The sequence below is a fragment of the Oncorhynchus masou genome, chromosome 23 (genome assembly GCF_036934945.1).
Source record: "Oncorhynchus masou masou isolate Uvic2021 chromosome 23, UVic_Omas_1.1, whole genome shotgun sequence".
NCBI classification, from domain to species: domain Eukaryota; kingdom Metazoa; phylum Chordata; class Actinopteri; order Salmoniformes; family Salmonidae; genus Oncorhynchus; species Oncorhynchus masou.
The window spans coordinates 26,842,812-26,869,639 of record NC_088234.1 but is presented as its reverse complement, the minus strand read 5'-3'; the positions used below and the strand labels follow the sequence as shown (position 1 = coordinate 26,869,639).

Here is a 26,828-nt window from a genome sequence, read left to right as displayed (position 1 = left end):
CCAGAGTCCAGAGACATCATGAGATACGGGGACATCATAACTTACCTGCTCGTGTGTGTTAGCTGACAGGGGTGATATAACAGTGGTTGAGATAAAAGCCAAAGTTTACAGGTCAAGTACAGAGTGTCCTAGGGGGTGTGGCTTAAATAAGAGGTGTATGTTTACTGTGTTACGTTTAGAAAGGGAGTGAAAGGAAAACAGTACTAAGAAAGAATGTAAGAGGTAGAGAGAGTACAGGAAGAATGAGAAATTACAGAGAGACAGCAGAGGGAGAAAGAGAGGGGAAGAAATTAGCTATAGGTAGAAAAATAGAGTAGGTGATAGCCGTTTACTACAGGTTAGATTTGCTCACCAGCCGGATCTGTCCGGGTAGCAATTAACCTGGGGGTGAGGTTAACTACCGGTAGGTTATGTGAAGGGTGGTCTACTGACATAGCGTGTGTGTGTGTATAGACAAGATGGGGCTCTATGGGCAACTGCAACGCTACCTGCTGCTGGCCTCCATGGCTCTGCTGCTCTTCCTCAGCTCCTTCTGGCTCCCTAAGTTTCCACTTTAATCATAGTGTTTCGCTGAAACTGTTCTCCGTGTGGCTCTGTTTGTATAATGTGACATACACGTGTCCCTCTCACTACTCAGGTTGGAATGTGTGATTCCCGAAACCTTCTGTCACCCATATCTAAGTTTCCATTTTTACCATCCAAAGGTGAGTAACACAAACACACGTGATTTCGTCTGTAGGAAAATGTAGTTATATTTGAAAAGTATTAGTGCAATTGATATTCTAGTGTAAAACAAAGTGAAAGATTTGAATATACAACTGTGAAGATATCTAGAAAAATGATGTGATACTTCTCTTTTTTTTGTGCATTCCTCTCTCTGCCTCTGCCTCTCGCCTCTTCTAGCTGGAGACCCCTGTTATTCCAGATGCAGGAGAAGTGCAGAGTGGGGGACAGCTGGGTGACAAGGGTGTAATGTTGCATTCCGTGCCCCTTTCCAGGTGTGTCCAGGTCAACAGTTCCAGGTGTGGCGTCTCATGCCCCACCTGACCTCCATGGCTGCACACACTGACGATGTTCTGCTGGAGCAATACCTCTAGGGACGAACTTGGGACGAACTTATCAAGTGCGACTAGTTTGTGTGTGTGAGAGATGGAGAGAAAGAACGAAAGTGTTTATAAGGGGAACATCTTTTAAACTTGCCATGAATGATATAGTTAGGAGTTGTTAGGTAAAGGCCAGACAGAACGCACACAGATACACACGTGGGCACACACACACACTCTAAAGGTCAGTTCACAATCTCACTGTATTATCCCACACTACCCATACACCGGTGGCCATGCCAGCCTCCCAGCAGCGTGGGCACAGATGCCTGCTCTCTCACTCATAGGCACACTCGCGCGCGCGCACACACACACACACACACCACTAACCCTAACCTTGCCCATGTTCCCTAAAGAAACGTACACTGTGGCCCTGGCCCACGGTTGATCCGCAGGGCGGCTGAGCTGGTGTTTGTAGTGCTGCCAGACAGAAGACTGTTCCTGTACATAGTGTGTGCTCAACATTGTTATAAATGTGATGAGGGAAGTACACACACGCACAAAGAGCATACTGGAACAACACAACATAATGGAGCTGCCCTCGACAGATGGACATGGACAGACAGACACAAGACATAGCCTTCACATACTATACTGAGTCTACAAAACATTAGGAACGAGCTGTTTCCATGACATAGACTGACCAGGTGAATCCAGGTGAAAGCTATGATCCCTTATTGACTTGTTAAATCAATTTCACTCAGTGTAGATGAAGGGGAGGAGACAGGTTAAAGAAGGATTTTTTTTGTTTGCTGAGACTTGGATTGTGTATGTGTGCCATTCAGAGGGTGAATGGGCAAGACAAAAGGTTTAAGTGCCTTTAAACGGAGTATGGTAGTAGGTGCCAGGCACACCAGTTTGTGTCAAGAACTGCAGCGGTGCTGGGTTTTTCACACTGAATATTTTCTCGTGTGTATCGAGAATGGTCCACCACCCAAAGGACATCCAGCCAACTTGATACAAATGTGGGAAGCATTGGAGTCAACAAGGGCCAGCATCCCTGTGGAATGCTTTTGACACCTTGTAGAGTCTATGTCTCGACGAATTGAGGCTGTTCTGAGGGCAAAATGGGGTACATGTCATGTCTTATTATGTCTTGTTCCTGTTCTTTCTCTTCACTCTGTCTCTCTCTGCTGGTCTTATTAGGTTACCTTCTCTTTCTCTCCTTCTCCAGCTGTTCCTCATCTCCTCTAACTACCTCGTTCACCCTTTCCCCACCTGTTCCCTTTTCCCTCTGATTAGGTCTCTATTTCTCTCTCTGTTCCTGCTTCTTTCGGTGTCAGATTCTCGTTTGAGTTTCTCATGCCAGAAACAAGCTATCGTCTCGTTTGCTTCATCCTTGTCCTATCCTGTCGGAATCTGCCTGGCAGGTGCATCCTGTACTCATCTAACTGTCTTTCGTCTGCACTGTGTCCAGTTCATCTGATGCTACGTGAGATCAGGTACCACTGTTCCTCTACGACCCACGCCTACCCAGAGCGACCTGCAGCCTGTCGCCGCTAACCCAGCTATTCTCCTCTGCTGCTAGAAGGGGACTCTCTTGTAAATTATCAGAGGGACTTTGTGTTTCATTTGTCGCCCTCTCTGCGGGTTGTCTATTTTTCCCATGATCTACATCTGAAGAGGATCTATGTCTTTCCTGTGTGCTCATTAAAGAACTCTGTTTTTGGTTAAACTGCTTTTGGGTCCTCACTCAAGTGCATAACAGAAGAATCTGACCAAGATGGACCCAGCGACTCCGGATCCTTTTCACTCAGCCGTCGAGATCCAGGGAGCGATGCTAGGCAGACACGAGGAGGAGTTGTCTGCTGCTCGACATGCCGTTGAGACCCTGGCCGCCCAAGTCTCCGACCTCACAAGACAGATTCACCATCTCCGCCTCGATCCACCGGCCACTTCCAGGGCTTCCGAGTCTCCGGAGCCCAGAATCAATAACCCGCCGTTTTACTCTGGGGAGCCCACTGAATGCCGCTCATTCCTCACTCAGTGTGATGTGGTGTTTTCTCTCCAGCCCAACACTTACTCCAGGAGCACAGCTCGCATCGCCTACGTCATTTCTCTCCTTACCGGACGGGCCCGTGAGTGGGGCACGGCAGTCTGGGAGGCGAGGGCTGAGTGTATTAACCAGTATCAGGACTTTAAGGAGGAGATGATACGGGTTTTTGACCGTTCTGTTTTTGGGGAGGAAGCTTCCAGTGCCCTGTCTTCCCTATGTCAAGGTAATCAATCCATAACGGATTACTCTATTGAGTTTCGCACTCTTGCTGCCTCTAGTGACTGGAACGAGCCGGCTTTGCTCGCTCGTTTTCTGGATGGTCTCCTCGCCGAGGTTAAGGATGAGATTCTCTCCCGGGAGGTTCCTTCCAGCATGGACTCCTTGATAGCACTCGCTATTCGCATAGAGCGACGGTTTGATCTTCGTCGCCGAGCCCGTGGAAAGGAGCTCGCGTTCTCCGTTGCCCCCCTCTCCGCATCACTGCCCTCTTCTTCCGCCGGCTCGGGTTCTGAGCCTATGCAGCTGGGGGGTATCCGCATCTCGGCTAAGGAGAAGGAACGGAGAATCACCAACCGCCTCTGTCTCTACTGCGGCTCCGCTGGTCATTTTGTCACCTCATGCCCAGTAAAAGCCAGAGCTCATCAGTAAGAGGAGGGCTACTGGTGAGCGCTACAACTCAGGTCTCTCCTTCAAGATCCTGCACTACCTTTCCGGTCCATCTCCGCTGGACCGGTTCATCAGCTTCCTGCAGTGCCTTGATAGACTCTGGGGCGGAGGGCTGTTTTATGGACGAGACCTGGGCTCGGGAACATGACATTCCTCTCAGACAGTTAAGGGATCCCACAGCCTTGTTCGCTTTGGATGGTAGTTCTCTCCCCAAGATTCAGCGTGAAACGCTACCTTTAACCCTCACTGTCTCTGGTAATCATAGCAAAACCATTTCTTTTTTAATTTTTCGTTCACCTTTTACACCTGTTGTTTTGGGCCATCCCTGGCTAGTTCGCCATAATCCTTCTATTAATTGGTCTAGTAATTCTATCCTATCCTGGAACGTCTCTTGTCATGTGACCTGTTTAATGTCTGCTATCCCTCCTGTTTCCTCTGTCTCTTCTTCACAGGAGGAGCCTGGTGATTTGACGGGGGTGCCGGAGGAGTATCACGATCTGCGCACGGTGTTCAGTCGGTCCAGGGCCACCTCTCTTCCTCCGCACCGGTCGTATGATTGTAGTATTGATCTCCTTCCGGGAACCACTCCCCCCCGGGGTAGACTATACTCTCTGTCGGCTCCCGAACGTAAGGCTCTCGAAGATTATTTGTCTGTATCTCTCGACGCCGGTACCGTAGTCTCCTCCTCCTCTCCCGCCGGAGCGGGGTTTTTTTTTTCAGAAGAAGGACGGGTCCCTGCGCCCCTGCATAGATTATCGAGGGCTGAATGACATAACAGTTAAGAATCGTTATCCGCTCCCTCTTATGTCTTCAGCCTTCGAGATCCTGTAGGACCTTCGTAACGCTTACCATCTCGTGCGCATCAGGGAGGGGGACGAGTGGAAGACGGCGTTTAACACTCCGTTAGGGCACTTTGAATACCGGGTTCTTCCTTTCGGCCTCGTAAACGCTCCAGCTGTCTTTCAGGCATTAGTTAACGACATCCTGAGAGACATGCTGAACATCTTTGTTTTCGTTTACATTGACGATATCCTGATTTTTTTCACCGTCACACCCGATTCATGTTCAGCACGTTCGACGCGTCCTTCAGCGCCTTTTAGAGAACTGTCTTTATGTGAAGGCTGAGAAGTGCACTTTTCATGCCTCCTCTGTACCTTTTCTCGGTTCTGTTATTTCCGCTGAGGGCATTAAGATGGATCCCGCTAAGGTCCAGGCTGTCATTGATTGGCCCGTTCCTAAATCACGCGTCGAGCTGCAGCGCTTTCTCGGCTTCGCGAATTTCTATCGTCGTTTCATCCGTAATTTCGGTCAGGTGGCAGCTCCCCTCACAGCCCTTACTTCTGTCAAGACGTGCTTTAAGTGGTCCGTTTCCGCCCAGGGAGCTTTTGATCTTCTCAAGAATCGTTTTACATCCGCACCTATTCTTGTTACACCTGACATCTCTAGACAGTTCGTTGTTGAGGTTGACGCGTCAGAGGTGGGCGTGGGAGCCATTCTTTCTCAGCGCTCCCTCTCTGACGGCAAGGTCCACCCTTGCGCGTATTTTTCTCATCGCCTATCGCCGTCGGAACGTAACTATGATGTGGGAAACCGCAAACTGCTCGCCATCCGCTTAGCCCTAGGCGAATGGCGACAGTGGTTGGAGGGGGCGACCGTTCCTTTTGTCGTTTGGACTGACCATAGGAACCTTGAGTACATCCGTTCTGCCAAACGACTTAATGCGCGTCAGGCTCGTTGGGCTCTGTTTTTCGCTCATTTCGAGTTCGTTATTTCTTATCGTCCGGGCTCAAAGAACACCAAGCCTGATGCTTTATCTCGTCTCTTCAGTAGTCTCCACCGACCCCGAGGGGATTCTCCCTGAGGGGCGTGTTGTCGGGTTGACTGTCTGGGGAATTGAGAGGCAGTTAAAGCAGGCACTCACTCACACTCCGTCGCCGCGCGCTTGCCCTAGGAACCTTCTTTTCGTTCCCGTTCCTACTCGTCTGGCTGTTCTTCAGTGGGCCTACTCTGCCAAGTTAGCCGGCCAACCCGGCGTTCGGGGTACGCTTGCTTCCATTCGCCAGAGTTTTTGGTGGCCCACTCGGGAACATGACATGCGTCGTTTTGTCGCTGCTTGTTCGGTCTGCGCGCAGACTAAGTCCGGGAACTCCCCTCCTGCCGGCCGTCTCAGACCGCTTCCCATTCCCTCTCGACCGTGGTCTCACATCGCCTTAGATTTTATCACCGGACTGCCTTCGTCAGCGGGGAGGACTGTTATTCTTACGGTTATCGATAGGTTCTCTAAGGTGGCTCATTTTATTCCCCTCGCTAAGCTCCCTTCTGCTAAGGAAACGGCACAAATCATCATCGAGAATGTTTTCAGAATTCATGGCCTTCCGTCAGACGTCGTTTCGGACAGAGGCCCGCAGTTCACGTCTCAATTTTGGAGGGAGTTTTGCCGTTTGATTGGGGCTTCCGTCAGTCTCTCGTCCGGCTTCCATCCCCAGTCTAACGGTCAAGCCGAACGGGCCCATCAGACTGTTGGTCGCATCTTACGCAGTCTTTCTTTTCGTAACCCTGCGTCTTGGTCAGAACAGCTCCCCTGGGCAGAATACGCCCACAACTCGCTTCCTTCGTCTGCGACCGGTCTATCTCCTTTTCAGAGTAGCCTCGGGTACCAACCTCCGCTGTTCTCGTCTCAGCTCGCCGAGTCCTGCGTCCCCTCCGCTCAGGCTTTTGTCCAGCGTTGTGAGCGCACCTGGAAGGGGGTCAGGTCTGCACTTTGCCGTTATAGGGCGCAGACTGTGAGAGCCGCTAATAAGCGTAGAACTAAGAGCCCTAGATATTGTCGCGGTCAGAGAGTATGGCTCTCCACTCAAAACCTTCCCCTTAAGACAGCTTCTCGCAAGTTGACCCCGCGGTTCATTGGTCCGTTCCGTATTTCTCAAATCATTAATCCTGTCGCAGTGCGACTTCTTCTCCCGCGATATCTTCGTCGCGTCCACCCGGTCTTCCATGTCTCCTGTGTTAAGCCAGTTCTTCGCGCCCCGCTCGTCCCCCCCCCCCCCCCATCCTTGTCGAGGGCGCACCTATCTACAGGGTCCGTAAGATTTTGGACATGCGTCCTCGGGGCCGTGGTCATCAGTACCTAGTGGATTGGGAGGGGTACGGTCCTGAGGAAAGGAGTTGGGTTCCCTCTCGGGACGTGCTGGACCGTTCGCTGATCGATGATTTCCTCCGTTGCCGCCAGGTTTCCTCCTCGAGTGCGCCAGGAGGCGCTCGGTGAGTGGGGGGTACTGTCATGTCTTGTTCCTGTTCTTTCTCTTCACTCTGTCTCTCTCTGCTGGTCTTATTAGGTTACCTTCTCTTTCTCTCCTTCTCCAGCTGTTCCTCATCTCCTCTAACTACCTCGTTCACCCTTTCCCCACCTATTCCCTTTTTCCCTCTGATTAGGTCTCTATTTCTATCTCTGTTCCTGCTTCTTTCGGTGTCAGATTCTCGTTTGAGTTTCTCATGCCAGAAACAAGCTATCGTCTCGTTTGCTTCATCCTTGTCCTATCCTGTCAGAATCTGCCTGGCAGGTGCATCCTGTACTCAGCTAACTGTCTTTCGTCTGCACTGTGTCCAGTTCATCTGATGCTACGTGAGATCAGGTACCACTGTTCCTCTACGACCCACGCCTACCCAGAGCGACTTGCAGCCTGTCGCCGCTAACCCAGCTATTCTCCTCTGCTGCTAGAAGGGGACTCTCTTGTAAATTATCAGAGGGACTTTGTGTTTCATTTGTCGCCCTCTCTGCGGGTTGTCTATTTTTCCCATGATCTACATCTGAAGAGGATCTATGTCTTTCCTGTGTGCTCATTAAAGAACTCTGTTTTTGGTTAAACCGCTTTTGGGTCCTCACTCAAGTGCATAACAGTACAACTCAATATTTGGAAGGTGTCCTTAATGTTTGGCATACTCAGTGTTTACTGTAGAGACATACAGCATTTCCGTTAGTTAAGCCTACCGTATAAGCATGTTTACAACTGTATATGTAGAAAAGCCCTTCTATATTATTCTAACCCTATAACTCCTGCTTTATGTCTGTGAAATGAAAGGAGTGAATGGACATGTTATTTATTCACCATTGTCTGTACAGATGTAGGAGCTTAATTTGAGCCAGTTTTCTACAGCAGGAAACTAATCCTGCAGCAAGAGTAAATGTGAACTATTATGTGGATTATAATGAATTAACATTTTTGTAGGGGTGTCACGACTTCCGCCGAAGTCGGTCCCTTTCCTTGTTCGGGCGGTGTTCGGGGGTCGACATCGCCGTCTTGCCATCACTGATCACTGATTTTCATTTTCCATTGGTTTTGGCTTGTCTTCCTTCACACCTGGTTCCAATCCCATCAATTACATGTTGTGTAGTGAACCCTCTGTTTCCTCTCATGTCCTTGCCGGAGATTGTTTTATTGTATGTTTATTGTATGTGTTGGTGCGCGACGGGTTTTGTACCCTCTTTTATTTTGTATGTTCTGGAGTTTTGTGAAGCACTTATTAATAAAATACTCCGTTTTATACCAAGTTCGATTCTTCTGCGCATGACTTCCCTGCCATCAACATGCACCCATTACAAGGGGTTGATACATTTTTCGGCAAATCAAGTCTGCAAATTCAACAACAAAAGTGTGATCAAATTAAGATCTGTATTTTGCTGTAAAAAGTGACTGTTTCCTATATATATATATATTTTTTATATCCTAGATATCTCAAATGCATGATGTTACAGGTTCCTTGCATGTCCTTTTAATTTCAATAATTTCCCCAACAAAACGTACAGCCTTGTAGGGCTCAACAGCAATAATACAAGGACAAGATCCCACAACATAGGTGGGGAAAAAGGCTACCTAAGTATGATTCCCAATCAGAGACAACAATAGACAGCGGCCTCTGATTGGGAACCACAATCTGCCAAAACACAAAGAAATACAACACATAGAATGCCCACCCAAATCACACCCTGACCAAACCAAATAGAGACATAAAAAAGCTCTCTAAGGTCAGGGCGTGAAGTAGCAAGTTTTCAGGGCCCCCATTTACAATATTCACAGGAATATTGATAATGCTGAACAAAATGAAAACTAACTTCTTTAAAAGTCTGAGACATTTAATGCTCTAGAGACAATCAGTGGTTGGTGTAATATCCCATCCAGGGTTCCATCTCAAGCAGTATGCATACTATGTTTTCAAAATATATTTACCAAGTGAGTTACATTTCATTTTAGAGTGACTTTTTGCTAAATAAATTAGACATGAAAAGATTACAATGGAGATTAACTGAATGCATTAAGTCTTTGCTTAATTAGGTGTTGTTACTTGTTGTAATGAAGGTTTGAAGGTGTTGCGAAGGCATTTGTTGATGGCCAAGACATCTTGACAAAGATGAAGGGTTTGTGTTTCTTCTCCTCGGGTTTGGAAGTTGCAGGAAGACTCTTCTGTAGTGGAACCGTGACAGTCATCGGCACTATGCGGGGTGCTCGAGACAGCAGAGAAAGTTGGCATGAACTTCAGTCTACAATCATACATACATTTTATGTTTTAAACAGATTTTGTGCTATTCAAAAAATGCAATGTTGCTAATGTTGTGGGACTGGAAATGCAATGTATGTGATGAAATAATGATGTAAGATTTACATATGCACTGCTCCTCCTCATGGGGAAACTTAATCTGGTCCTATTCTTCCTCTGAGGGCTGGACCTTTTTGTTGATCAGTTTGAAGGGCTAATTGTTTCAAAATAAAAATGGTCTTAATGAATATAATTCTTAAATTGACAAATTTAGACAATTGCAATTCACAGGGTTACTAATTGAAAACAAGACAAGTATAAAGTAATACCATTGATAGGTTTTCATATTGTGTAGGTTTTCATATTGTGTAGTAAAATACCCAAAGTAAGTAATAAACACCAAATAATTACAACAATACTCAATGATATCATTTAACTACTACCATCAAGTTCTGTCAATCGAGAAGTAGCGGAACTTGAGCTACGGTGACTAGACAGACGCTCTTGATGGAACATTGTGAAATGAGGCTTCCTGACCCACCCCCATTATGAAGGAGGGAAGATCAAATCAAATCAAATTTTATTTGTCACATACACATGGTTAGCAGATGTTAATGCGAGTGTAGCGAAATGCTTGTGCTTCTAGTTCCGACAATGCAGTAATAACCAACAAGTAATCTAACTAACAATTCCTAAACTACTGTCTTATACACAGTGTAAGGGGATAAAGAATATGTACATAAGGATATATGAATGAGTGATGGTACAGAGCAGCATAGGCAAGATACAGTAGATGGTATCGAGTACAGCATATACATATGAGATGAGTATGTAAACAAAGTGGCATAGTTAAAGTGGCTAGTGATACATGTATTACATAAGGATGCAGTCGATGCTATAGAGTACAGTATATACGTATGCATATGAGATGAATAATGTAGGGTAAGTAACATTATATAAGGTAGCATTGTTCAAAGTGGCTAGTGATATATTTACATCATTTCCCATCAATTCCCATTATTAAAGTGGCTGGAGTTGAGTCAGTGTCAGTGTGTTGGCAGCAGCCACCCAATGTTAGTGACAGTCTGATGGCCTTGAGATAGAAGCTGTTTTTCAGTCTCTCGGTCCCAGCTTTGATGCACCTGTACTGACCTCGCCTTCTGGATGATAACGGGGGGAACAGGCAGTGGCTCGGGTGGCTGATGTCCTTGATGATCTTTATGGCCTTCCTGTAACATCGGGTGGTGTAGGTGTCCTGGAGGGCAGGTAGTTTGCCCCCGGTGATGGGTTGTGCAGACCTCACTACCCTCTGGAGAGCCTTACGGTTGAGGGCGGAGCAGTTGCCGTACCAGGCGGTGATACAGCCCGCCAGGATGCTCTCGATTGTGCAGCTGTAGAAGTTTGTGAGTGGTTTTGGTGACAAGCCGAATTTCTTCAGCCTCCTGAGGTTGAAGAGGCGCTGCTGCGCCTTCTTCACGATGCTGTCTGTGTGAGTGGACCAATTCCGTTTGTCTGTGATGTGTATGCCGAGGAACTTAAAACTTGCTACTCTCTCCACTACTGTTCCATCGATGTAGATAGGGGGGTGTTCCCTCTGCTGTTTCCTGAAGTCCACAATCATCTCCTTAGTTTTGTTGACGTTGAGTGTGAGGTTATTTTCCTGACACCACACACCGAGGGCAGCAATCACAAATCTTCTCCTTTGAGAAAAAAAAAGTCCAGAAGTGACCTGCTGCAGCACTTCAGGATCAAGATTTTCAATGACGAGGCTCACCCCATTATTTCTTGGGCCAGTCAATGAGGCCTCCGACAAAGTATCATTCTTCATATCAATGCATGTGCTTCTAACGATAGGGAACTATTGTCCAGCAACTCAGTTGACATTGGAGTTCCTGGGAGTATTGCCAAATCTCGAGACCTTGAGACTTTTCCCACAGTAGATAACAAAGATGAAGGCCTTTGAGTCTCTCGCCACGCTCTTTATCCCCCTTACTGCAAACTGTCTCCACATTCTCCAGTATTGTTCCCACTATATCATGGAGTTGCACCAGCTCCCCTGAGATCATCAATTCCTCTGAACTGATCATGTCCCCTTGGATGGCAACCAAGATTTGCCTGATGCTTTTCTGTGGTGTTCACATCTGGTTGATGATACTGAGTGAAAAACTCTCAAATCGTCTGTGCTGTAGTCCACATTTTCTTATTCAGAAATGGCAACACCACTTTGCCAGATCTTTGTTGAAGTCGCAGAAGAACTTGAGGTGCCCTGTAGAAGGACAAAATCAGTTGGCTGTAAATCCATGCTCATAGAAGAAGTTAGAGAGAAATCCTGTTGAATATCAAAATCTGGTTGACTGACCTGACAAGTGCGGGACTCTGATCGTCTGGAACTTCCCAAATTTCACTCGTTTAGCAGCCTGTGCCTGAAATGTTTCACCTGAGCTTTCGCAAACTACTGCTTTGGGAGCAACGCACAAACTTTCTGATGATAAAGTTTTGGATCTTGCTGCAGAGATGTCCTCTAACCAAGCCATGGCATTGTCCACAAACGAGGTAGCCAAAAGAGATGTATCCCAGGACGTCTCTTCAGCTGAACATGTCAATTCCTCCTCAGGGACCTCTATCTTGTAAAATGTCACAATGGTGGTCATAACCTCCTTGGTGGTACAGCCGAGGTGAAGCTGAGTGATCTGAGGGCTAAGAGCCATCATAGGTCTGGAGCTTATGCCCTGACCTCCACGAAGAGCCACTTCTTCTGATGACATGACCCCTGGAAGCAAAGCCCCACTCTTACTGGATCTAATATACTTTTGGATGAAAGTAGGAGTGACATGTTTTTAGTTTGCTCTAGATTCTCCTCTTTGTCTCGATCAGAACTTTTAAGGGCCAAAAGTCGAGAGCAGAATCCCCTCAGCATGTTCTGCAACCTTTTAGTAAGTCTATTAACCACAGATAGATCTTTCACTTTTGTCAAATCTGATTGTGCGACACACTTCATGTCACTCACAAAGGAATCCATTATTTCAGAGGCCTCCAAGCCTAACAGTTGTAGATAAATGTTCTTCTGGCATAGCTGGCAGATTTGTTTGACTGGCCAGATTACTTGAAGGCTCAGGTCTGCCAGCAGACATTTGTGCAGATAGATTTCTGCTAGACCTAATGAGCCTCTCTAATAGCTTCAGTGACTTCTGACTTCAGCTCAACACTGGATATTTTCTCAGTGGTTGACATTACAGGAGAGTCAAGCATTTTGCCTGGAGGTGAAAGTATGAGAATGTTTTGACTCACCAAGCTGCCATAGGATACAGTCTTTTCAGACATTTTTTTCTCCACTAGGGAATCTTACAGAAGACCACCAACACAATCCTTTGAAGCAAAAATGTTTACTTTTTGTGCGATTTCTCGATGTGCATCCATTGTTCCTTGCTCTTCTTTCCTGGCATTCTCCGGAGTTGACAATGACAGCCTTGACCGCTCCTGTCAATGGTGCAAGGGGGGTCTTAATGTCTATATTCTCCAAAGATGGATTGGGCTTGGCTTGAGGCACAGTCTTTTCAGTGACTCCAAACCACAGCAGCTTGGCAGAGATAACAGACACCAGGATGGCCTGGATGCCATTTCGCCTGCTAGTTCACACAACACTGGGCTTGATTTACCTGAGCTGGAACAGGAGATGATCAGTGAGATCTAAGAGTTAACCTGATTCACGACATCTCTTACCACAGATCTGGTCAATCCAAGTGAGCAAAAAGAGCAGGATTGATCTCCCAGAACCTGAAGAATTGTGTCCTCTGTGATCCCAAAGAGGACATTAAAAGGATCTGTCAGTTGAGCCTCTCCTCCATGTGCATTCTGCAACAAGATCTAAATTTAAATAAAAATTGTTGCTTTGAATGAAACAATAGTTCATTATCTAACCAACATGTAAAATGTAGTTCTATGAAGTGTTTATATGTGGTGTTTTTTTTATATCTGTTTTTTTTTACACATTTAAAAAATACTTTCCGAATGCACTGGACCTATCAGTGAGATTACTCCTGTAATTGGTGAGGATAAAGAATCAGACGTCCTCTGCCATTCCTGAGGGGTGAAGTAGACTATTGAGAAGTTCCTCCTGTAAGAGTTGAATTACTGCTGCCCTGTTTTGGTATTTATCCAAAGAAAAAACCACTGAGGGACCAAAAGGACTACAATTATTATGTTTCCCCCTTTTGTTGTATAAGGAATCTGCACAACAAAGGGCACAGTAACCCTAAAGTGCATGTACTGAGAAAAGTAATGTTTTAATATCGAAAAATATCTAACCTGCTTCAGTGTCACGTTCGGCTGAGGTCTTCTTGGCACTTGATTTCCATTTGGCCTTCAAGAAAACAGATTTCAAATCCCATGTTATTATGCTTAATGTGAAACATCAAGTCAAAGCAGCCCATTTTTTAGCCAATACATAGACAGATAGATAAAAACTAGCCAAAAACCCAAATGACCAGGGGACCAATCTTATCGTTCTCTCTTCCATCAGCTGAGAAACTGGCTCTTCTTCCTTCTCCTCCATCCCTTTCTTCTGATGACTATCTTCCAAGTCCTGTTCATCAAAATGAAAGTAATGAGTTTTTTAATCTGTAGAGAATCTATAAACGTTTTGATGAAACGACTGTAAAAAAAAGTTTGTACCAGATAGATTAAACATATCAAATAACCCAAATGACCAGAGGACCAATCTTACCTTGTCAGACTTGTCCTTCATCTATTCCTTTAGCTGAGCAACTGGCTCTTCTTCCTTTGGCGCCTCCTCCATCCATTTTTCTTGGTGACTATCTTCCAAGTCCTGTTATATACAAGTGTTGTTAATGTTATTATTATCATAGCACATACAGTGTTAATCAAATTAAGCTTGTTAACCTATCTGTAGACATTGTATAAATGGTTTGTTGAACAGAGTCCAATACAAATCTGCCAAAATAGACTTACTTTCTTGTCGTTTGATATTGAATCAAATTTGTAAAACAAAAACCTAGTAGACCTGTGTGGTGACTTTGTCACAGCTGTCGGTCAAAAACACGATGGTGCTAAAGTAGTCCTACCTGAACAACAAGAAAACAGACGCTATTGGCTATTCAACACAATTTTTTAACATACAGCGACTGAAGCGGAATCCCGCGATCTGATGTTCAGCACCGCCGTGCGGTGGACAGCGGCCGTCTCTTGTGCAACCCCATCTCTCATTATAATGGACGGTAGATAACCAAACTCGTCCTTATTACTGTAATACGTAATGCATGTTGTACATGTCATGGATAGAGATTAGAATGAGTATTCTAATTCCTAATTATATTGAGGTGAGTGGGTGTGTGTGTGAGAGAGAGAGACAGAGAGACAGAGAGAGAGAGAGAGAGAGAGGTGGTATCAATATTTTCATAGGGCAGAAGAAATGCTTAGATTTATAATAAAAACAGTTTGCCCTAGGCAATCACAATGTAGGCCAAACGGATTCTTAATCCATAAAATGAGGCGACTCTAGCGTTTTCTTACACAACTAGAATATTTATAATTTTATCCGTAAGGAAAATAAACCAAAATAGCCTTTCTAGTGAAAATACAGAGTAAATTTCTTGAACAGGCTACACAGCATTTGGTATTTACCATAGAGATAGATAGAGGACTGATATTTATATGTTTGAAATCATAGCCTCTGTGACAGCATGGGGAGCGCCATTGAGGCTACAACCCATATGAATCCCCACTCTGTTGACAACTTTGAATACTTTAAAATGGCGGAAGCATGGAGGAAGCCCTCAATGCCGCTGGCCATGCTAAAATAGTCTTTTGGTCACTAGAGGCCTCTATTCTTCTCTATGGTATTTCCCTCCTTTTTTGAATTCCCACAGATGACACGTCATCAACAAGAGACAAAATAGGTTTGCAGAAAGCTTGGTTAGAAAAATACAATCTTATTTAGGTTTTGGTACGAGAGCCTGTGTTTAACGTGGTTCCTCTAACATGTATAATGACGTGGAATTTGGGTGTACACATTTTCTAATTTAGAGTGTGTTTACCAACTAATTATTCATCAAGAAAAGTTGTCATACACTGTTTCTTAGTGTATGAGGACTTCACAGTTGGCGAAAACAAACCAAACGCTAGTAGCTCTAGTCTTAAGTCTGAAAGATACGTTAGCTAGCTAAATTATACATTTTTGCCGGAGATAATAAGGTCATGTCTTCTGTTCAATTTGCTATCTGCTTCCTTCTGAAATATATTTGAGGTGAAGGATCTCCTTGCTATGGCTATCAGTGCCGACTGCCTTTCTAGCTAGCTAACTAAATGCACTTTAGCCACATAAAATTAACATTTGACTCCGTGTTCTCAATTAGCAGAATTCAAAACACTAGTTAGCTTATGATGAATTAATGCCAATAGCTACATTCAGTGTAATTTTACACTTAAAAAAATACAAGTTAAATATATATATATATATATTAACTCGGAATGTCAGCTCAGAACAAATTCTTATTTTCAATGACGGCCTAACAAAAGGCCTCCTGCGAGGACGGGGGCTGTGATTAAAAATATTTAAATATAGGACAAAACACACATGACAAGAGAGACCTAAGGTAACAACATAGCAAGGCAGCAACACATGACAACACAACATGGTAGCAGCACAGAACATGGCACAAACATTATTGGGCACTGACAACAGCAAGAAGGTAGAGACAACAATACATCACGCATGACATGTGTAGCTATATGATCATGCTTTATGTACCACTCACTCAAGTGTTATCAGATCATGGTTGACACCGAGAAAAGAGCAGTGGGCTGTGGTGCCACATCCACCATAGACCTCAGTGGAAAGAACAAAGAGAATGAGAAGAAGAAGTGGTCCCGTGTGAAACAAGTGATGGCAGATGTGAAGAAACAGGTGGACGTCTACTTCGGGGATGTCAACCTTCACAAAGGGGGAGAGCACAGAAAGCCGTAGAGGTGAGATATCATAAAGATTCCTCTGTATTTCATTGATGTGTTCTATGTAGTAACAAACCTGTAGAGAACTTAACCATGTTCTCCTTGTCCAGATGCTAAACAACCCTCCAGAGGACGCCCCCAGGAAGCCTGGCATCTTTCCCAAGACCAAGAACAGGAAGCCTATCCCTGATCCACCCTCCCTGAACACCACACAAGATGGGTATTGGGAAGAGTGTAGCATCACTGGTTAACTCCAGAGTGACTACACACAATAAGAACAAATGCGTATATTGGCCACTTTTGATTTAAGTGCCAATGCTCAAATTGTCAAGTTAACACCCTTTACCATCTGTTAATCTACTGTGTGTGTCTGTCTTTGCAGACGGCAAAGAGGAAGATAATAAATCCAGGGAGAGAGCCAAACAGGATGCCTCGTCACAGATGGAGACGACAGTGGGCGGGGGCAAACAGGAAATAGAATCTGAGTCTCAACCGTCTGACAGGAAGAGGAAACACACGGCCGAGCTTGCAGAGGGCGTAGCACTTGCGGAGGGCACAGGGAAGCTCCCGTCCAGAAAGCTAGAGAAGAAGAGACGGCGGTCCCAGACAGGGGAGAGCTCAGAAAGTGACACACAGGGAGACATGCCATCCAAGCTGAGGAAGACGAGTGAGGATGACAAGGTGGAGAGCGATGGGAAAGGTACTTCATTATATTGAACTTGCATCACATTGCTTGTAGGGCTGGGAAATACTAGGGACCTCACGACACGATATCATGATACTTTGGTGCCGATACGAAATGTATTGCAATATTGCACGATTCTATATGTATTGTGATTCGATACTGTGATTTTATTGCGACGCTCCAAACGTATTGCTCACCATATGTCTGCTACAGAGAGACAAGAGAGCCATGAGAACGAGTTTTGAACAGTCATGGAAATAAAAGTGGTAAAAACAAATTGGCTCCTTATTTAAAAGGATGGAGAACCAGCTATGAAGGAAAAATTGAGTTTTGGTGCAACTGTGCAAAAAATAATATTGCGATATTGTCAAAATGATACAATATATCGTCAAATTATATCCCTATATGTAACTATCACCTCCCCACCATCACTAATTTCTTGTGAACAGATAAAATCACACAAAATGGTTTGGTATACAAGAAAATCTGGGTACACGCCTCTCATTAACAGGTATATGGATCCTGGTTCAGAATAACACGTGGGCAGGTTTGACTAAATCCTGCACTAAGACGTGCTCATTAGCTTTTTAGCTATTCTGAAAGGTAACCTTATAGGCTTTCTGTTTAATTGACCGACACTATGGTGAGTTGGTCAGCAGTGACGAATAAAGCCTAATAATAATCTTGTGTTCTTCAGACCTGCAAGTCAAGGGTGAGGAAGAGGAGGATAAGATGGAAGACTACCTACTGAAAGCCAAGAGGACAAGGAAGAAGAAGCACAAGGAGAGGGTGAAGATCAGGGAAGAGGTTATTCCTCTCCGGGTTCTCTCCAAGTAAGAACCATCATGCATCTTTATGACTACTAGCTTACTACTACTAGCTTACACTTAGTCAATCAGATGTAATCTAAATAAATCCCTAAAACATAGCATCTTTATTGAACAATCCAATACCCTAGTGACAAGATATTATTTAGAATCAAGTTCTTTCTTTTGTTCTCTCTCTCTCTTCTTTGTCTATCTCTCCTTCTGGCTCTGGATGGAAGGAAAGTCTGGCTGAAGCAGGAGTATATGACCCTGCAGAAGAGGAGCATGGGAGCTCTGAAGACTTGCTTGACCAAGTTCCACCACAAGGGGGCAGGAGGGAAGATGGAAACCAGTCTGCAACAGACATGTAAGTGCCTATACTGAACAAGAATAGAAACACAACATGTAAAGTGTTGGTCCCAACATACATGACGTTTCGTGAGCGGAAATAAAAGATCCCAGAAATGTTCCATACGCACTAAAACCTTATTTCTCTCATATTGTGCACAAATTGGTTTACAGGGATGTTTCAGGGATGTAAACCAATTTGTGCACAATTTGAGAGAAATTAGATTTGAGTGCGTTAGTGAGCATTTCTCCCAGACTTTTTCCATATGCACAGCTTATTTCTCAAACAATGAGCACAAATGTGTTGACATCCCTGTCAGTGAGCATTTCTCCTTTGCCAAGCGGTTTGCTGACGTCAACGTTGTGAACAGAGTAGCCCATGATGGCGGTGGGGTTATGGTATGGGCAGGCATAAACTACGGACAATGAACACAATTGCATTTTATCAATGGCTATTTGAATGCACAGAGATACCGTGCCGAGATCCTGGGGCCCATTGTCGTGCCATTCATCCCCCTCCATCACCTCATGTTTCAGCATGATAATGCACGGCCCAATGTCGCAAGGACCTGTACACATTTCCTGAAAGCTGAAAATGTCCCGGTTCTTCCATGGCCTGCATAGTCACCAGACATGTCACCCATTGAGCATGTTTGGGAGGTTCAGGATCGACTTGTACGACCGCATGCTCCAGTTTCAGCCAATATCCAGCAACTTCACACATCCATTGAAGAGGAGTGGGACAACAGGCCACAATCAACAGCCTGATCAACTGTGAAGGAGATGGCACGCTGCATGCGACAAATGGTGGTCACACCAGATACTGACAGGTTCTGATCCACGCCCCTACTTTTTGTTTCGGTGTCTGACCAACAGATGCATATCTGTATTCCCAGTCATGTGAAATCCATAGATTAGGGCCTGATGAATTTATTTAAATTGACTGATTTCCTCATATGAAATTTAGCTCAGTAAAATCTTTTGAATTGTTGCATGCTGCGTTGCCTAATATTTACCCACTACTTAGCTATCTGTCAGTAGTACAACTTCTGCATAATTAAACCTCAGTACTGTCATATGAACTCCCCAAATATTGAACATAGAGTCAAATGTTAGTTTGCTGTCCACATATTACATTAGAAATGCTGTAAAACATTTGAAACCGGTTCCCTTACAATTGAGCATTTCCAAACACAATATGTTTTCACCATCTATTTTAGTGTTGTTTCTTTTTTTCCTAAGCTGAGGAGAGTAAGGCAGGTGAAAAGGAGACTTCCCTCGGGGCTGCATCATCTAGATCACACTCACCAAACCCTTTCCTGGCAGAAAAGTCATCAAGGTAGAGATGTGCTTTTAACTCTCTTCTTTTACCATGTGAAAATTATTAGAGCCATATATTCTTCTAGCCAACAGTTTGTTTGCCCGTGTGTCACGAACCGGCTCAAAGCCCGTAACAAAGGGAGACAACGTGGAGATAAGGAGTAACAAAATATATATTTATTAACCAAAGCAACGAAGGAAAATATACAATGGTGTGTGTAATCAGTAATCAGTAGTGTGAGTGTTTTGCATGAATGTGATCATGCAGGGTGTTGAAAGGTGCCAATGCAAACAAACGGCCACCAAGAACCACAACACAATCTACAAAGGTGTCTGCATGGAGAGAGTCTCCTCCATGAATGTGGAAGAGGCCATCATTTATCCTGGCTGGACACACCTGGCCCAGGTGTTTCCCATGTAGCTGACGAGTCTCCTCCATGAATGTGGAAAGGTCTATTTATCCGCCCATCGGCATCCTAATAAGGAAACAACAAAGACAGAATACGGCAGACAGAGTGGGAGGGTCGTCACATTCCCCCCCATAAAACCGGGGACCAACAAGGACCCCGGAACAACATACCAGCCTCTGCGTCCCAAATTGACACAGCCTCTGCGTCCCAAATTGACACAGCCTCTGCGTCCCAAATTGACACAGCCTCTGCGTCCCAAATTGACACAGCCTCTGCGTCCCAAATTGACACAGCCTCTGCGTCCCAAATTGGTGAGGGGTTATGTGTTCACACCTCCACCTGCACCAACCAACCTCCTCCTCAGACCTCAGCAACCTTTGCACATAGGAAGCAATATTTAAGAGGAAAGAAAACAAGACCAGGAGGGAACAGACAGGAAAGATAGAAGATGACAACCCCAACCAATGGTCAGTCACGTAAACATTCAGTAACATGGCACAAAAGACCACAACAGCTACAAACGAAAAGAACATCAGGGTCCTTAATTTGTACAACTCCCAACGATTCATAGTCCACCAAGCCACGGATGTGCCCCTGAGACAACTGCTCAGTCCAGACACCACACAAAAATAACAAACATTTAACCATGCCAAACATGCCCAAAAATGAAACACGTCGCTAAGCCTATCAGGGGTAAAAGGCTATAGCTCCAGGTAGCAAGTTCCACTACCCTACACAAATCTCCTACCGAGGTACACAGCCGATTTACTCACCTCAGACTGACTTCCCAACAGAAAGCAGAACAAGAGTTCAGGCTAGGCAGGGCCTGGAAACTAACCATTATCTCAACAACGCAGCACACAAACCAAGCAACAAAAGCAACCAATACTGGGCCTATCAAACTCAAACACAATATGCAAACCAAACACGTACCTCCACGGTCTCCCAAACCAATAGTTCAAAGATCCTGGACGAGCCCCCACTTGTCACGAACCGGCTCAAAGCCCGTAACAAAGGGAGACAACGTGGAGATAAGGAGTACCAAAATATATATTTATTAACCAAAGCAACGAAGGAAAATATACAATGGTGTGTGTAATCAGTAGTGTAAGTGAGTGTTTTGCATGAATGTGATAATGCTGGGTGTTGAAAGGTGCCAATGCAAACAAACGGCCACCAAGAACCACAACACAATCTACAAAGGTGTCTGCATGGAGAGTCTCCTCCATGAATGTGGATGAGGTCTATTTATCCTGGGACACACCTGGCCCAGGTGTTTCCCATGTAGCTGACGACCCTCCCCAACTCCGCCCACCGGCATCCTAATAAGGAAACAAGAACAAAGACAGAATACGGCAGACAGAGTGGGAGGGTCGTCACACCGTGTGTCTAGGATGCTCTCACAGAGGTTTCCCCAGTGGTGTATGTGGACGCCATAGAGGGTGACGCTGAGGGTTACGTCCGCTTCAAGAGTCCAGTCGAGGCCAAGGCCATCATTGATGCTTGCACCGGGCTGCAGAACAAACACAGCTGGCAGCTAGAGATCCTCTCTGGTATGCTGACTCTCCCATTACTTCTCTGTAGGTCATCAACGGCCCTGTTCAAATCATCTTTAATTGCGTCCTTCCTTCCTACCTATCTTGAGGTAATCACTGAGATGACATGGCTAGTGACAGCAACACAGAGGTCAGTGATTTCTGCAAGGATGGGAGGAAGGAGGGATGTATTTGGGAGAATTCAAACAGGGCCATAAACTATTTACTACATCAGAACAGAAGCAATGGAGATGTAAGATAATGGTCAATTAACAGTTGGGGGTCCTCTGTAGCTCAATTGGTAGAGTATGGCGCTTACAACAGCAGGATAATAGGTTCGATTCCAGGGACCACCCACATGACTAAGTTGGTTTGGATAAAAGCGTCCGCTAAACGGCATATAATATTATATATTAACAGTTGTTTTTCGATTCCTCTTACAGCGTCATCATTAGAGGATCAAGAAAGCATATTCATGAATGGATGTCTTTTACCGAAAGATGTTTGATTCATTTGGCTTCATTTGCTCATTAGGTGAAAAATGTGGCTGATTATGTCACATCAAAACTAACAATTGCTCAATTGTTCATACATTTGTACTTTTAGGCGACCATGAACAAAGGTACTGGCAGAAGATCCTGGTGGACCGCCAAGCTAAGCTGAACCGACCCAGGGACAAGAAAAGGGGAACAGAGAAAATAAGATTCCCCTCCATTTTAATTTATATGGATTATGTACAAGGATCTCTAGCAGCACCCAACCATTTTAATTTGAGGAGAAACATTTTGTTAATGAGCATGTTCATTCATTATTATATGCCTTAAATTGATTTTAACAGAGCAATGTCTCCGTTGTATCTCTTTCTGCCCCAGCTCATTTCCAAAGCTGAGAAAATCATCATAGCTAGGGCCAGGAGGCCACTAAACACATCCGCATCATGGAGGACTGATCAAGACTGTCAAGTTCTACTGTGCGTCCTTTCTTTTCTGAATCATTTTCTTCCTTAAGAGTTTGACTGTCGGCCATTTTGTCATTTCTACATAGGATGATGTTTTTGTGAAGCTTTGTTTTTCTTTTCATGAGAATAGTACAAGCAGAGAGAAGCCATGGTTTTAAAGGGGATGTTGTAGTTTTAAAAGGGATGCACGATAACCTTCCACTGACTGGAAGGTTTTCATGTATGGCGACTGTTTTACAAGCAGAAAGCTGCTACGTTATTTAAATTGGGAATAGGTTCTCTCACTAGTTTTTTGTGTTGCAGAGAGAGGTGCCAAAATTTCAGTTATGAAATGTGATTGTATATACTGTAAATATGATTTCAAAACGTGCCCAGAAAAGCTTTGTTCAAGAACAATGTGTCGGTAACATGGCAACGATAACCTTTTCTTTTTGATTAAAAAAAAAACTATTTTCTAAATAATAAATATACATTTTGGTGCATAGTAATGGACTTGTGGCTTTTTTTATTCAGCCCATGAACAAACGCCTCATGGATTATATTGCTCACACGCATTAGGTGCATTACCATGCTAAATGGTGTCTGATCTTCGTGTCCACATTGTTAACATTAAATAGAAAACAGCTTAACAATTACATAATATTCAAAGTAAGAATTGTTATGAATTCTTTGTATATAAAAAAAAACCACACATGTACAATCAGGATTATGCTTTTTTATGTGAGTGACCATACAAAATACCTGAGGTGCTCGTGATGAATTCATCTAAAATGTCTATTAATATATTTGAATAGAAATATAAGAATCCCCTCTAGCTATCTGTGTGTGCAGGTTTGTGATCGGGACTCTATGGCGCCCTCTTGGCTCGGCTGGGGACCCTGCAGCTCTTTCTGCTGTGGGAGTAAGAGGGCTTATCGGACGTTGCAGCGGCCAGCTGACTCAGCCCCGTTTCCCGTACCGAGATGGTTCGGTACAGCCTGTGTCCTCCAGCCCCCATGGAGCTGTACTCAAAGCCAGGAGGACAGCCATCCCGGGCTGGACAAGGTGGGATCTCCTTGGGTGTGTAGGTGGAACGATAGATGGAGTCTTCATCCATGGACTGGGGGCTCAGCAGCTTCTGGGTGGGTTTAAAGCTGGTGGCGCGCTCGGCCGTCTTGGGCGTGTATGCTGAGCGGAAGGTGGTGGTGTTGGCGAAAGCCCCCTTGGGTTTCTCTAGCTCATCTGCGTAGACCATGGGGGGACGACGGACCACGTCCCAGGTCCGGTAGTCCTCCTTCATGGTGGACCTGGTCTGGAGGGGCTCTCTGGCCTCCTTTGTCCAGGCCTCGACCCGGGGACGTGCGGACTGGGGCCGCTGCTGGCTCTCGTGGTCGACATAGTCAGCATGAGCTGTGGACAGACCGACCATAGTGCCCTCGGGTGGGCAGTACTCCTCAGCCTGGTGCCGGTGCTTGGGCTGCAGGGGCCAGGCCTTGTACTGGTCGCGGAACTCACTGGTCCCCTGGAATACAGCCGGGCTGCTCTCCCAGGCCACCTTGGCCCTAAAGGGCTTGGCGGGCTCAGCTGGCAGGCCCCGGTAATCCTGCCTGTGGGTGGAGACCCCATTGAGGGGGGCGCTGGTGGGCCTGTAGACGGCCCTCTCTTTGGGCTGCCTGGGCTGGACCGGGTGGGGGACATACTGCGTCTGGTAGTTGGTGGCGCCGTCAAAGGGCAGGGTCTCCCGGGCATCGGCAGCCGGTTTGAAGCTCTCCCTGGCCACGGCTGGGCCCTTCTGGCAGTAGTCGTCTTGGAAGGTGGTGGTCACCTCGAACTTGCTGTCGTTCAGCTTCAGGTTGTCACAGGTCCTGTAGGGTTGGACTTTCTGGTTGTGCCATGCTCGGAATTCCCCTGGAAACAATCGAGTGAGAGGACAACATTTTATGTCAATCCATTGTCGTCTCTGATCATTAGAAACATTTACAAATTCTAAGAGCAACCCAATGTTAACTCCAAGATGTATTCATTTGATTTGAACAATTATTGTTGTTTTGATTACAACTGATTTATTAATCTTCCGTATACAGAGTAGCATGAATCTTAAACTATTCTCCTATTAAAGACACACTTTCTGTACCTTTGTATAAGGACTGAGCGACCATCTTTGCTGTGGGCGGATGATACTCTTCTGGCTTGGTCATGATGTGCTTCTGAACAGGGTGTGTTGGGTAGTCCCTGGCGTAGGTGCTGCTGTGTCTCATTCTCCCGTCAGGTGGCACATACACCTTGGTGACCTTTGGGGGCCTCTGGGTCACTTCATGGGCCACGTAGTCTGACCTGGAAGACATGACCCTCATGACTTGCAACGTGCAGACTGAATAAACTACGCAAACAATTAAACTGTGGATGTTGTCATTCACTCTTTTTCTACCAGAATATCATATCTTCTTTGATGAATTATGTGTGTCTCACTTGAAAGTAGTCATGTTGGATATCCTTCCCTCCAGACGCTGATACTCATTATTCTGCTTCTTGGCTGCCCGGACAACAGTGGTGCAGTAGGCAGGGTACTTTTCCTGGTATTCCGAGACCATGCAGCCGGGGATCAGGACACACGGTTCCTCTGGAAGGGATCCTCGTGAGCAGTGGTGATGCCTGCCAGAGGAAAGGGATAACGTGTTGGGATTGGTTGGAATGGCGCAACAGAGTGTGTTGTTGAGAATCTGCTGTTGGTCAAAGTGGTGTTCTGAACCACAGGAGGGAGGTTGGTGGCACCTTAATTAGGGAGAACAGGCTTGTGGTAATGGCTGGAACAGAACGGTATCAAACACATGGTTTCCATGTGTTCGATGCAATTCCATTCGCTCAGTTCCAGCCATTATAATGAGCTGTCCTTGCCTCAGCGAATGTAGTTCTTATCAGAAGAATATTACAATTATATTGAGCTCCGATTAGGTTTGTCTCTCTTCTCTCAGATAAACTACATTAAAAACATCATTTGGTGTCACACAGCAAGCAAAATAATTATAGGCAGTTAAACTTGTAAATGTAATTAGAAGATGAACGATAACACTAGCTTGATGTATAATGATCATGTGCTTTCATTGGGTCACAGTCAATATATTTGCATTATGTTGGTACGCACGTACCCTACCCTACCTTCAGGTAAAACTGTATTGCAACCCACTCCCCTTTCTCCCATCAAGGATTTTACAGCCATATCCTCTCTCCATCATCAGAATCTAACTCACACTCCATGCACGATCCGAGGTATTTAAAGACCGCAAAGTTAAAACGTTAATGATTTTACCTCATTGGCAAAGGTGGGCATCTCCAAATTCCGGATATAGCTTGAAACATCACACTACGGAATAGGCCTGCGCGTCTTTACGCTGTGCGCTCGGGTGTTGTGTTCCAATCCAATGTACCAAACCCGTTTCAATTATTGACCAGAAGAACATGGGCTGTGTTGTAGTAGGCTACATGAAGTGCGTAGCGACCGAGAGAGCTTCTAAAAATAAATGCCCGTGGATTATTCACTCTCTCTACTCTCACTCTCTCAAGCCCTGTTTATACCTGATGCTTATATGGTCCTTTATCCTGATCTTGTCTACATTCTGATTGTGCCTACATTTCCAGAAATGTGTCTACACACAATGAGTCTGTTATCCGTCCACTGTGTCTGCATTGTGACCAGATTTCCTGGTCCCTTCCTTTATGCAAATGATTTCACAGCTATTCCTTGAGAATTATATTTATTGTGAGACACATATTGATGTAATCAGTCAATGGTGCCACCTGTCAATGATTTTAGAGGGCGGAATAATATGATTTATATGGTTTCTCTGCTCAGATCGGTTTACACTTGTAAGATATCCAGACACAATGCGTGTCTGACTATCTCTGGAGGTGGGCGGGATGATCTGATGACAATCAGATCACAATGTGTCTTTTGATTGTCACACCTGTCTAAAAATGTGGGCATAATCAGAATGTGGGCACGAACAGGACAAAGGACGCAAGTTAGCACTCGGTATAAACGGGGTTTTAGACTCTCCCAGCTCTGGCTCGCTCGAAGGATGAGAACGCGGCTATGCTTTTGCTCTATGTAGACAGATATTTACAGGGCATTCGTTGGGGAAATGTATTACATATATTCCAGCTACTTTAAGTAAACAAATTACTAACAATTAAATGAATGCTGAGCATACATATTGGTCATCCCATGTCCACTCCAGTTACGAAATTGGAGTGGAAATTGGTGATAGACATCAAAGAGAATAGGCCATGAGACATGTTGCAGCAGATTTTGAGTCAGTGTGCACTCGTAGGCTGTGTCGTAGTTGCAGCTCTCTCCATCTGTTACCTTTTCTTTGCCAAAAAAAGCACTAGATTATACACTACAGCTGAAATCGATGTGTGAGTGCACTGTCAGTTGAGATGTTGGTACTTACCCGCAGGTGCATATCTGGCACAAACATTGGATTGTCATGGTGTCTGTCTGTTGACTATACACTCCACTCCTGC

At 45.1% G+C, this 26,828-nt stretch overlaps 2 protein-coding genes and 1 long non-coding RNA gene across 4 annotated transcripts; 1 reads left to right on the top strand and 2 right to left on the bottom strand.

Annotated features, from left to right (window-relative positions):
* Positions 1-13,331: 13,331 nt before the first annotated feature.
* On the bottom strand, positions 13,332-14,099 carry LOC135510664 (uncharacterized). The gene is made up of 3 exons (XR_010451142.1): positions 14,021-14,099; positions 13,603-13,879; positions 13,332-13,467 (listed from the first exon to the last, which is right to left on the bottom strand). It is a non-coding gene; the product is annotated as an uncharacterized LOC135510664 (long non-coding RNA).
* A 1,094-nt stretch (positions 14,100-15,193) lies between these two features.
* LOC135510660 (la-related protein 7-like) lies at positions 15,194-22,813 on the top strand. Of its 2 annotated transcripts, XM_064931753.1 has the most exons (7): positions 15,194-16,281; positions 16,374-16,483; positions 16,646-16,963; positions 17,646-17,781; positions 17,994-18,121; positions 19,345-19,441; positions 21,974-22,813. In XM_064931753.1, the coding sequence occupies exons 2-7, from the start codon at positions 16,480-16,482 to the stop codon at positions 21,981-21,983; spliced, it is 693 nt and encodes a 230-aa protein (XP_064787825.1). In that variant the 5' UTR covers positions 15,194-16,281; positions 16,374-16,479; the 3' UTR covers positions 21,984-22,813. The 2 variants fall into 2 exon arrangements, with proteins under 2 accessions (XP_064787825.1, XP_064787826.1); XM_064931754.1 differs by lacking the exon at positions 21,974-22,813 and having other exon boundaries at positions 19,323-19,411.
* Positions 22,736-25,816, bottom strand: LOC135510657 (stabilizer of axonemal microtubules 2-like). Its single transcript, XM_064931749.1, has 4 exons — positions 25,612-25,816; positions 24,774-24,956; positions 24,439-24,638; positions 22,736-24,212 (listed from the first exon to the last, which is right to left on the bottom strand). Exons 1-4 carry the CDS (start codon positions 25,659-25,661, stop codon positions 23,173-23,175), a joined length of 1,473 nt encoding a protein of 490 aa, XP_064787821.1. The 5' UTR covers positions 25,662-25,816; the 3' UTR covers positions 22,736-23,172.
* Between the last annotated feature and the right edge of the window lie 1,012 nt (positions 25,817-26,828).